Genomic DNA, 13,171 nt, shown 5'->3' on the forward strand with positions numbered 1-13,171 from the left:
TTCTGGTACATCCCGAAGTCTTAGATTAGATCACCAGGTGCGATTCGTTCCTTGATTTTGTCCCATTGTTCCATCTTTCCTTTTTGTATAGTAATCACCACCTGCTGGTGTCATCCACCTCCTTCACAACTTCGTCGATTCTAATTTTCACCAAGTCCTGTTTAATTTCAGCAATTGCATGCTTAATGTCTGCTCAGATAGAATGTACATCCGACTTGAGTTCCATAAGCTCTTGTCACCACTGGATAATTCCACTGGGCTTTCTATAGAGCAAGGCCCTGACATCGCCACCATCTTAAGATTTCTTGCTAGGGCTAGCTGCATTCTGCGCTCTCGAGCTAGTCTGGCCATCTGTGAATTTTTAGTACATCAGCTTTTGCCATGTGGTCATTGCAGTGATAGGAGAGAAATCAGACACTTCACAGCAAGAAAAGGATGCCCGTGGAGGAATTTATAGCATAAAAACAGCACTGCCCCTGATGGAGCTTCACTCCAGCATGACCATTCACACCGGTGATGTCACTTCACCCCCACACCCCCCTCTTACTTTGAATTTTTTATTTTTTTTAGTGTATATTTATGTGAGAGAGGGAACAGGCAAACATTTGAATTCAGTTTGTCTTGCTCTGAACTTTTATGGTAGAGTGTTGCACTGTAACACGGAGTATGGGACTGAAAAATTTCTGCTTTCTCTTTGGCTGTTAGCCCACATTGAGGCATATTTTCAAAGCACTTAGCCTTCCAAAGTTCCATAGAAACCTATGGAACTTTGGAAGGCTAAGTGCTTTGAAAATATGCCTCAATATCTCAGTTTTAGTCGTAATCTACCTTATTTGATTTGGTCCCAAAAATATGAGAGAACATAAGAACAGCCATACTGGGTCAGATAAATGGTCCATCTAGCCCAGTATCCTGCTTCCAACAGTGGTCAATTCAAGTCACAAGTACCTGGCAGAAACCCAGTTAGCCCCATGCTACCAATCCCAGGGCAAGCAGTGGCTTTCCCTATGTCCATCTCAATAACAAACTATGGACTTTTCCTCCAGGAACTTGTACAAACCTTTTTTAAACTCGGACACACTAACCGCAGTTAACATCCTCCAGCAATGAGTTCCAGTGCTTAACTATTCATTGAGAGAAAAAATATTTCCTCCTATTTATTTTAAAAGTATTTCCCTGTAATTTCATTGAGTGGCCCCTGGTCTTTGTACTTTCTGAAAGAATGAAAAATTGGTTCACTTTTACCCATTCTACTCCACTCAGGCTTTTGTAGACCTCAGTCATATCTCCCCTCAGCTGCCTCTTTTACAAGCTGAAGAGGCCTAACTTCTTTAGTTTTTCCTCATATGGGAAGAGTTCCATCCCATTTTATTATTTTGATCACTCTTCTTTGAACCTTTTCTAATTCCGCTATACCTTTTTTTGAGATACGGCTACCAGAATTGAATGCAGTTAAGGTGAGGTTGCACCATAGAGGGATACAGAAGCATTATAATATTCTTGCACTTATTTTGCATCCCTTTCCTAATAATTCTTAGCATCCTGGTTGCTTTTTTGGCCACAGCCAACAGAGAAATCTTAGAATTAAGCACTGTTAAACCTGGTGTATGATTTACTGAGTGTGACTGACAGTATAACTGGTGTAGTATCTGTTTATGCTGGTGAATTTTTTTCTTTGTAGTTACTCGTGCCTTATATTCCGCAGATACCATGTATTGATTCACAGCGGATTACAGTAGAAAAAAGCCAGCAAAATTAGACAGGAAGCTAAACAGACATAATATTGTTTACAACAGGAAATTCCATACAAGATCCACTACCTAGTCATCTTCAGTAATATACTTTGCAAAGAGAAAGTTTTCAAGGCTTTAAGAAATATTTCATAATTATTAAGAGCTGCCTGATATTGAATAGAAGAAACAAAAATTCTTTTTGACTTTAATCTGAATTATGGGGGGGGGAAGCATGTACACCACCTTGAGTGAATTCCTTCAAAAAGGCGGTAAATAAATCCAAATAAATAAACATCGATTTCAGGTTCTACCTACCATCAAATTGTGTAACAAAATAGCTAAGTTGCATAGATATGACTGTACCATTACATTTGAGATTTTAAAGATCGGTATACACAGTTTAAACTTGTTCGAGCTGGAATAGGTAGCCAGTGCAATTCTTTAAGTAAGCGACTGGGAGACTAATATCTGCTCACCAATTATATTAATCTAGCTGCCATGTTCTAAACTAATTGTACTCTTTTAATTTAGTGATTTACTATATTCAGTATATTGTAGTAATAGAGCCTTGACAGAATGAGTGACTAGACTACGATTCTGAATTTATTAGGCTCAAAAAAGCTACAAACAGACCTAAGCTTCCTCAGCATATAAAAAGATTTACTTATCATAGATTTAATGTGTACATTAAAAGTTAGCATTCTATCTAATTCCACACCCAAGATTGTTGAGCATAACTCAAATTGAAAAGAATTGCTTCCATTAAAAAACTGTTGAGGATATGGGAGAGGTTTCAATTGCCAAGCCATAACAATTTTTATTTTTTAATCACAGTTTAATTTTAAACGTTGGAAAGTAATCCAGATTTTTAGTGTAACGGATCTAGTGATGTCGTTCAGTATGGCAATCACTAGTTATGGGCAGTAAAATGGAAATATCATCTGCATATATAGAAAAGTTTACATTAAGTTGCAAGAGGTGCAAGTAATATGTTAAACAGTAGAGGCAACAGTGGGGAGCCCTTTGGCACGCTGCAACCAGGGCTCCCAGTTTCTGAGAGATTACCATTTTTGCACCCTATAACTACAAGATGCTAAGAAGCCCTGAACTCAATTTAAAACAACACCTATACCAATATTGCTTAACCTTGTCAACAAGATTATTTTCCACCATTGTGCATTTATTAAGTAAATGGAATCTGTACCATTATTATCTAGAGTGTCAGTTGGACAGGTGTCTTGTATCCTTGCAGAAATGCTTAAGTATGTAGCACGTCTGTCAAAATGTAGAAGCTAAGGCATACGTTTCCCTACCCATTTCTGGAGGGACTGTATTCCCATGGGTGCACTTTCTTTGGGTAGGTTTTAGTTTCCCTCTGGCATAGGGCTTAGAGCAGTTGTCCTGTTTGCACCCTCTAATGCCAGCCATTCTATTCATATTTCATGTGTGCTTATCTTGGTCCTCTTCAGGATATGGGAAGGTAGTACTAGTTTTGTAAGCATAAACATGTTCTGAGAATCTGTATGAACAATATGCTTCCTCAAAAAGCCTCAATTTACAGTAGTTACAACAGAATTTTTTTTTTTACTGCACATACTACAGCAGGACATGTTTATCCACTCCTACCCTAGCTGAGATATTTAACCATCTTTCTGACCTCATGTGCAACTTTCTTGAAATCAGTCACCTTTAATTTCTAACTCTTCTTACTCTCTTATTTATTTATATGTTACATCTTTGCTTTACCCTTCACTGTCAATTAAAATATTCTATTATGTATTGTGTTGACATTGTAAGTAGTACACTATCCAGCTTATAATCGAAAGAGAAAAACGCCTATATTTCGACCCAAATCGGGAGATGGGCGTTTTTCTCGCAAAGGCGCCCAAATCGGTATTATCGAAAGCCGATTTTGGGCGTTTCCAGCTGCACTCCGTCACGGAAACGAATAAAGTTGATGGGGGCGTGTCAGGCATGGTGGAGGCGGGACTGGGGCGTGGTTATCAGCCGAGGAGAGATGGGCGTCTTTAGCTGATAATCGGGAAAAAAAAAAGGCATTTTTACCGCGATTTTGGGTCACTTTTTTTGGACCCTTTTTTTCACGAACAAGTCCCAAAAAAGTGGCCCAACTGCCCAGATGACCACTGGAGGGAATCGAGGATGACCTCCCCGGACTCCCCCAGTGGTCACTAACCCCCTCCCACCAAAAAAACCCCCACTTTAAAAACTTTTTTTCCAGCCTCTATGCCAGCCTCAAATGCCGTACCCACCTCCATGACAGCCGAATATGTTCGATCCTGTCACAGCCTTTCCCTGGGTCAGATGTGGCTCTCGGGTGCACTACAGGGTCACATCAGCATTGCATTGTGGTGGGTGTAGGGTATTGGGCTCCGTGATTTCATTAGCTTCTGTTACAGTCTCACGATGTTGGTAGTTGGTAGGCTCTTCTCCCATGGTGCTTTTCCCCCTGCCTACTGGGTCAGAGTGTGCCCTGTTGTGTTTCCGGTAGTCCATGAGGTAGTGGCCATTTTTGTAAGCCAGTTTTAGATCCCTTCCATGTGTTAGCCACGTTAGAGAACTTAGTTCTTACCTTGAATGTGGCTGAAAGAGGGCATTGTACAACATTCTGCCAGCTCTGACCTGCTAATCTCACTACCAGGGAGACTCGTTGCCAGTGGTGGGGCACAACCTCTGATCTGCAGTTAACTGTGAGTAAGCGTGCTTATTCCAATAAAGGACGTTTTTGGAGAGATTAGTCTTCAGGTGTAAACTGGTGTGCCAATGTTATACAGCAGTAACAAGTCCTAGAGGCCTGCGTGTATGCAGGTCCCTGGAGCACTTTTAGTGGGTACCGCAGTGCACTTCAGCCAGGTGGACCCAGGCCCATCCCCCCCCCCCCACCTGTAACACTTGTGCTGGTAAATGGGAGGCCTCCAAAACCCACTGTACCCACATGTAGGTGCCCCCTTCACCCCTAAGAGCTATGGTAGTGTTGTACATTTGTGGGTAGTGGGTTTTGGGGGAGGGGGGATAGGAGCTCAGCACCCATGGTAAGGGAGCTATGCATGTGGGAGCTTTTTCTGAAGTCCACCGCACTGACCTGGGGTGCCCAGTTGGTGTCCTGGCATATCAGGGGGGTGAGTGTACTACGAATCGTGGCCCCTCCCACGACCAAATGGCTCGGATTAGGACGTTTTTGAGCTGGGCGTTTTTAGTTTCCATTATCGCTAAAAAAAAGAAACGCCCAGCTCAAAAATGTCCATTTTTTTGGCCCGCCCCTTCACGGACCCGTTCTCGGAGATAAACGCCCATGGAGATAGGCGTTTCCGTTCGATTATGCCCCTCCACGCCATACTTTGTATTATTTGAATATTTTTACTGCTGTAATTGTCTATTGTTCATGTTTGATCTAATCTTACTGTACACCACTTTGAGTGAATTCCTTCAAAAAGGCGGTAAATAAATCCAAATAAATAAATAAAGGAACATGGCACACGTGAATTGACTTTCTGCTCTGTAGTCTAGAGAATTTACTGTTGATCTGTAAGCACTGAATGCCTGTTTTTCTTCTAGGTGCATCATAAAACACTTAGAAGGGCTGGTGGTACAGTATGACCTCACAGTGCGAGACAGTGACGGAAGCGTCATTCAGTTTCTCTATGGGGAAGATGGCCTCGACATCCCGAAGACACAGTTTTTGCAGTCTAAACAATTCCCGTTTATTGCTGATAACTATGAGGTGCAGTGCTTAGAAAAACCTTGAAATGCTGATGATAATAAATCTTCGTTAAACTGCTTTCTGACTTGAAATTTGCCAGTGGGACAATGCAATTGCTTTCATGGTAGTTTTCATGTATCTTGATGCTGTGGACATCTTCATCACTCTACAGAGCTCCATCTTACAGGTTTTCTTACAAAACTGCAGCATACATCCTGCAGAAACATTTTATCAATCAAGTAGAGCATTGCTTTATTCACAGCTGACTCCACTAGGTGCTGCGTGGTACTTAATTTACCCAGAAAGCTCAAGCGTTACTTGTAATGCACTCTAATCCTTGTTCAGGGAGCTGATTATTAATCTTTGTAATGACTAACCACAAGGTCTTCTGCATGATAGCTCAGAATATTATGTGCTAGGTTTTTGGCACTGACCTAAGTATTTTAACATTGATCTTATTTTCTTGAGACCCAGCCAAGCTGTCTTTTTTACCATACTGGGCTTAGATAGAGCAATTTTCCATAGACTCTCCCAAGAGCTTTGGTAAACCAAGTACTTTGCATCAGGCCAACTTGGATTTAATTAAGGCTGCTCTACAGCAAAATACTTCATGATATTTCTGTTCTCTTGTGACCTGGACTGTCACTTCTGCTTCCTTTCTGTAGTCAGTGGGTGTGTGACACACAGTCCCCACACACACTATGAATGATGGCAACATGCCGATGGTACTTGGGGAAATGGCATTGCTGAGTATCCTTGTCACTGCTCAGTGCACATACCTGCAGACACATATTCCCTGAGCTGCCAAACACTGGCTGTGATTTGTATGCTAAACCAAGGGTTGTCATTATGGACGAAACTCCTGTGATCAGCATGTGCTTTTGTGCTGCATAAATCAACTTGGCTGTTCTGGTTGGGTAGTTTGGCTTTCTTTGCAAAACTTTGTAGGAGGTCAAGGCCTGAACAGTAAAACATCATTGTTGAGTAATTATTGTTTAGTAAGACTTTATCTTTGTTTAGGTGAAAAAAAGATATCATTATATCTGATAATTTGATTTTTGGTTGAAATGATATTTTATTGGTGGAAGCCATTGATTTGACATCTAGATCTTTGAGGGGTAGATGATGTCCTAGAAAGTGACACAAGCATAACTTTTGAATGACTTACTATCTTTTTCTTTCCCAAGAACTAAAGAAGTTGTCTACTGCTATGTATATAGCAAATATGGACGACCATTGAGCTCAGTGGTAGAAAATCAATATGAAGGAAAAAAAATGGTGATTAGGGTGAATTAAATTGCTCTTAGTTGAAGACAAAATGGATTTTTTTTTCTGAAAACCGAACAAAAATGCAAGACTTTGACTAATGCAATTCCTAAGCTGAAGATAATAGCAGAATATTCCCAATAGTAAATGCATTCTTAGAACATAGCCACATATATTTTTGTATTATGTATAGACTTATACAGGATAGACACACATGGTTTATGTTTATATTACCTCCAAAAACACTTCCAAGAGCAATATAATTGGAAGACAACCTCTGCAGATAAAAAACGAGAGGAAGGATGTCAATTTTTAACATGGTCCATCAAATGATCGTAGATCTTTACAGCATTGTTTGCCTGCATGTTTGATTAACAACGTGGGATGACTGGACGGTCAGAAGTTTTGTAATTGAGTTGTTTACATCCTTAGCGATAGAAGAATTTAGATCTGAGCACTTTGGTGAAGATATTGTTAAAAATTGACATCCTTCCTCTCGTTTTTTACCTACAGAGGTTTTCTTCCAATTATATTGCTCTTGGAAGTGTTTACTCTGTTGTTTTTTTCGGAGGTTGGTGGAGCCTATGATGTTAGCCAATACAGTGGTGTCCTAAGATGTTGGTACCCTGGGCTTTTGAGGCTTATTTTATTTATTAAAGTTTATTTATACATTTGATCCCGAAGTGCCCAGTCTAAAGATATAATATAGAGTGTTTTTGGAGGTAGTTTCTATTGAATATTGGCACTCTTACAGTTCTTTGATTTTTATGTTTTTATTACTAAAATAAGCTTAGGAATGTGTGGATCTGTGTTTTGGATTCTAAAGACCTCTGACTCACTGGGAATATTCTGCTTCGATTCTGTTTGTCAGGTGATAAAGGAGTCAAAGAACTTAAATGACGTTTTGGCAAGGATGAATCCTGAACAGGTGACAAAACACTTCCAAGTCCTCAAAAAGTGGAAAGCCAAGCATCCCACCACATCACAGAGACAGGGAGCCTTCCTGCTCTTCTCTCAGAAAAAAAAAGCAAGAGAAAATGCACTGAGCCAAACAGGAGACCTTATTAATGGCAGAGACCTTGCAACCAAGCAGGTAATATTGTGTATGTAGTGGTAAAACAAGAGAGGCTAGCCTGCACACAATATAGAACAAAGAGCAGAACCTGCAAAATTATAAAGAAACTATTTTATTTTAAAAAAAAAAAAAACTTCTTATACTGTTGTTTCAATAAATGTACTTGCTGAGCTTGTTATTTTGAGACTGCCAGTTAGCTTTTATATTGGAGTGTATGTTTGAACTGAAAGAAGATATTGAAGTAAATAAGTTCCTGAGAAAGGTAGTAGATTTATTGAAAAAAAATGTATATGAACTTGGAAATTTGAACATCTAGTTACAGTTTTTAGTATACTTCACCCCTAATACAGCCTTTGGGCAAAACATGGCTTTATTGTTCCTTTTATAATTTTCGGAGGTTTTGCTCTTTGGTTAATGGTGTGTATGTAGCCAGGGTTAAGGCAGCATAACTGCTTCTGATTTTGTTTTACATTAATCTAGATGTACTTTGTAGTGTGTATTATACCATGTCAGGGTGCCATATAAAATTTACAATTCTTAGCATTACTATGGAAATGTTGTGATGATGCCTCTTATTAGGGGCGTAAGCCAGGGCTGGGCGCTGTTGCCCTTCATATAGGCTTGTGATAGTATGCTTGTAAGAGGAGCAATCTTAATCTAGGAGCAGATATTGTGGGTAGGATCCAGCAAGTGGGAGTTACTAAAAGGCAACTCTAGCTACAGGAAGGGAGGGGAGAGCTGGGGTAAGTTCTGTACTGTACAGGTGAGGTGAGGCAATGAGGTCTGTAAGGAGCACTGGACTGACCATGGAATTTTAGTCGGAGCCAGTGGGGTTAATGAGTGTCGTGGACGGTAGGTTAAGAAGGGATAGGAATGGAATAGGCGTGGGGATAATGTGTGAGTTGACTGTGCAAGCTGAGACAGAGCTGGCAGCAACTGCAAGAACTTTGTGATGATGGGCAGAGCTGATGCTGAAGGGCACTGACTGAGTGAGCACTTGAGCAGCACAGTGTCACAAGTGTGTGCGTGTGTGTCTTAAGAGAGGGAAAATGAGTGTGCATTTCCCCCTCTGTTTCTGTGTCTTTCCCACATAAATTTGGGTTGAAGTCAACTGGTACAAATGTACCCATATACCTACTAAGCAGAGAACAGATTTCAGCCCAGAGAATTTACCCAGGTAACTATTTAGTTACATAGATTCCTTTGAAAACTGGCCTAATGCTGCCTCCAGTCTGTCTATATCCTTTTCAGAGACACCAGAGAAAGCTAAGTACTGTTTTATGTTGCTTCTTCCCTTTGTGAAGTCTTTCTGACACTTAAATTTTTATAAATTTATACGATGTGTCTATCTCGTTCTTTTGATCTTCAGTCTCACTATGGAGCAGTCCATCCATAGCATCTCTGGTTTGTACCAGAGAAAATAACTGGCTTAACTTGCCATACTTATCTGCACCCTTCTCCTCTACCGCTAACTCCAGACTCCGTTCCTTTTATCTTGCTGCACTATATGCCTAGAATAGACTTCCTGAGCCGGTATGTCAAGCTCCATCTCTGGCCGTCTTCAAATCTAAGCTAAAAGCCCACCTTTTTGATTCTGCTTTTAACTCTTAACCCTTACTCACTTGTTCAGAACCCTTATTTTATCATCCTCACTTTAATATTCCCTTATCTCTTATTTGTCCTGTTTGTCTATCCTAATTAGATTGTAAGCTCTATCGAGCAGGGACTCTCTCTTTATGTAAGTGTACAGCTGCGTACGTCTAGTAGCGCTATAGAAACGATAAGTAGTAGTAGTAGCTTTGTTCTAGAGAATGACACAGGGACAGATTTTGTCCCCATTTCATTCTCTTCTTTGAAGGCTGTTAATGAATTGGACAGTTTTTATTTAGGTTTGATTGTTGCATATGATAATCTTTTCATGTTTTGGAAAAACAAGCAGAAGTGCTGGCCACAACTGCAAATTTGCACGGGGATCCTGTGCAATTCTGCTAGTAGCACATCTGAGAAGGCATCATCTTTTGCAGGAAGGACTGTGGAAGATGGGAGAACTAGGCTGAATCCTGAGATTGTTGGTGACTTGTTGTTCCTCCACAAGATTAAAAAATCATAACGTTGCTTCATGGGGCATTTTTCTCCCCCATTAGGGCATACAGAACAGGTTATATTTTGTACCCATGGACATTTTAACAGAGTGAATTAGGGTTCCTGGGGGTAGTGGAAGTCAGCTGTTATTGGGGTTGGAAGGGTAGAGGGTGGTGGTGGGGGATTATTATAGTTGCGCATTATTATTGTTTTCTGTTCGTGATTTATAAATAGTTGCACAGGATATGTTACTTTTTATACTGTAATAAAAAGTTTTAAAATATAAAATCATAAGTGTTCAAGCCTTCTGCAGATGAAGACAGGGCCAGCGGGGATGGGACAGGGATAAATTTTGTCCCTGTCTCATTCTATACCATGTTCTCAGCCCACTGGTCTATGTACTTGGGCCACTTCCCTTAAACCATCTGCTTCCACAGTCCACACACTTGCTCATTGCACCCAGAATTGTGTCCAGCAGTTTTCATATTATTTCTGGAGAAGTGAAGTATGGGAGAAAGGCTATAAATGAAGATTCCCTTGGAGGGCATTGAGTAAAGTAAATGGAGGTCTGTGGAAAGGGCCCACAGATGTGTCCGGCTCTAGTTAAATTAAGAGACAGCAAAACATGAATCTCTGTTTTAAGCGGCTACCTAAATTTTCCACATATGTTTCCATTTACTGTTATTTACTCGTAATGACATGCTGATTTCAGTGTGTTCAACCCTATCGGAGGCATAATTTTTTTGCAATCTAATGTTGCTCACAGTTGTTGGAAAGGTGGTACTCTGTGGATGAGAAGACTGAGAACAAATATCGAAGGAAAAGTGCTCGCTTTCCAGACCCATGCCTGGCTATCTACCGTCCAGATATTTTCTTTGGTTCAGTGTCAGAAACGTTTGAAAACAAGGTGGACAATTACATTGAAGAATGGGAAACCCAGGACAGCCAAGAGTACCAAAGATCGGAGCTGACTTTAGATAGGTAATAGTGTTCTCTTTTTCATTTATTACTTGCTTACTATTTGTATATTTTACATCTGTTTTGGAGGCTGCATCTCCAAAAGGATATAAATAGAATGGTGTCTGCGCAGAGGGGGGCTACCAAAGGGGCCGATGCACCAAGCATTAGTGCGACTTTAACCTGGTTTTACTGCGGGTTTTATTGGCCAAGCAATGCTCAAATGGTTTCAGCGCAAGTATAAATGTGTGGAAACCATTACTGCTGTCCACATTAAAATGCATTTAAATGCATGTTAATGCTATCACTTTGTATTCCCTGGCTATGCTCCCCCCCTAAAAAATAAAAGTTTCTCATGCGCTTTTAACGTGAGCAACTTTTCACCAGGTCCGGGGCAGTGTAAAAGGGTTAGGTGAGAGGAGTGGGTGTTTAGCGGCACCCTTTCTCTCTCCCTCCAACCCATCTACTCGCCCTGGACTGCTTTGTGCACCGGCCCCAGCCTCACTCCCTCTTCCCAACCTGACTCTACCCAAATACCCTTCCCCCATCCCCAACTTAAAAATTCCCACCTGATAGTGTAGTCGGCCCCCACCCCTCCCGACTACTTTCCAACCTCCCTGGTGGTCTAATGGCCCCCTCCCCACTGACCCCTCTTCTCTTAATATAAAAAGTAAATTCCCTGGTGATCTAGTGGTTTCTCCCCCCCTCCCCCAGCCAAAAAAATAAATGCTTTGGTGGTCTAGTGGGCCCACCCACTCCCAAACATCACACGAGGCAGGTGCATCGGGTGAGACGTGTCTACCATATAAGGAAGAAATTCCCTTATGTGGTAGGCAGGCCCTGCTCGGTGAATCCCCAGCATACACCATGTGGGGTGGGGCACTACCATTTTGCAGATGATGACACCCAAAGGCAAGAATAAGTAGGCATTGCTCCTGCTACGAGCAAGGTATGGGGGTCAGGAGTTGGTTGGGCTCTTGCTAGACCACCAGGGAACTTTTTTACTATTAGGGGGAAAGGGGTTGTGTCAGGAGGGGGGTGGGGTGGGTGCTTCTAGACAACAGGGGTATGTTTGGGGGGGGGGGGGGGAAGGAGGTGCTGGAAGATTTTAAAGTTGGGTGTAAGGAGCTGATGTATGCCATGTGGTATGCTTATGGGTTTGTTGGTTTTGTTTTTTTAATATCAACCTTTCTAACAGTGCCTGAGCCAGTCACCACTCAGGCACTGACAGGAAAGTTGACATCATCGGGTGGCAGTAATTTTCATGCTCATTAGTTTGATTATTCCGCAGCAATTTTTTGGCGGTCAGTATTGGCATACATGTCTCACATTAACTTCATTATTTACTAACTATATGTGTGAATTTGGTTTGAAATTCCAAGTGCAAAATAATGTGTTTGTGTATTGAAGGTTGAAGACACTGCTTCATTTAAAGTGGCAGCGGTCTCTTTGTGACCCAGGGGAAGCGGTTGGGCTCTTGGCTGCTCAGAGTATCGGTGAACCCTCCACACAGATGACGCTAAACACTTTTCATTTTGCTGGCAGAGGGGAAATGAATGTCACATTGGGTATTCCAAGGTAAGACCTTTATATTTTCTGTACTGCCACAATAGTGAATTCAGCCTAGTCTCCCAGCTCAGGCATCTGGGCTTTACTATACATGTCAATTGGAAAGAAAGCCTTTAGGAGGTGACTAGCTGACCTCATGATTGGTACTCTGCTCTTTCCTGCTATTCTGGGTGCTTTGTTTGGATTCCTGGGCTAGGCATCTGCTAAAATGTAGTTGCAGCTTTAGCCCTAGGGGAGGGAAGAGACAAAGAACTACATGTAGTTGTTGAAGTGACGCCTAGTGGCTAGTCAGAGAACAGCATTGGAATTAGCTGAGAAGGAAGCTGGAACTTATAGCCCCATTTTACTTAAGGCATAGAAGTTAGAATTGAGACATCCAGGTGCGGATATTTACGTTTCACTAGTATTTCTAGTATTATAGAACAAAATCTGCTGATGTAGAGGATGTTCTAAAATATAGAAGAAAGGGACGTTTATATGCCAAGTGCAGGCAACATAAACATCCATGTTAGGAAAAAAAGGTTGAACATTTCTTTGGGTAAAAAAACTAGCACAAAAACTTGTTCTTGCTGGCACATAAATGCCATTTCATAAACCTATATTTTCCCAGTTCTATCACAGAAACCGTTATCCCGGGGGGAGAGGGGTAACGAAAACCATTGGAATATTAATGGGGCAACCTCCCCTAATCCCTCCAGTGGAGTGCTGACCAATAGGAGCAGTTAGCCAAATCTGAAACATGCTCAGTAGCAAGTGTAAATCCTGATGTCG

General features: G+C 41.3%; 1 protein-coding gene across 1 annotated transcript in view; it reads left to right on the forward strand.

The window, feature by feature from the left end:
* Positions 1-13,171, forward strand: part of POLR1A (RNA polymerase I subunit A) — a 267,806-nt gene that overhangs the window by 138,992 nt on the left and 115,643 nt on the right. Inside the window, exons 22-25 of the mRNA XM_030191063.1 lie at positions 5,307-5,472; positions 7,589-7,810; positions 10,641-10,855; positions 12,242-12,409. Of these exons, the coding sequence (XP_030046923.1) occupies positions 5,307-5,472; positions 7,589-7,810; positions 10,641-10,855; positions 12,242-12,409 (771 nt within the window). The remainder of the gene's footprint in view (positions 1-5,306; positions 5,473-7,588; positions 7,811-10,640; positions 10,856-12,241; positions 12,410-13,171) is intronic.

Source organism: Microcaecilia unicolor, chromosome 2 (assembly GCF_901765095.1).
Source record: "Microcaecilia unicolor chromosome 2, aMicUni1.1, whole genome shotgun sequence".
Taxonomy (NCBI): Eukaryota; Metazoa; Chordata; class Amphibia; order Gymnophiona; family Siphonopidae; genus Microcaecilia; species Microcaecilia unicolor.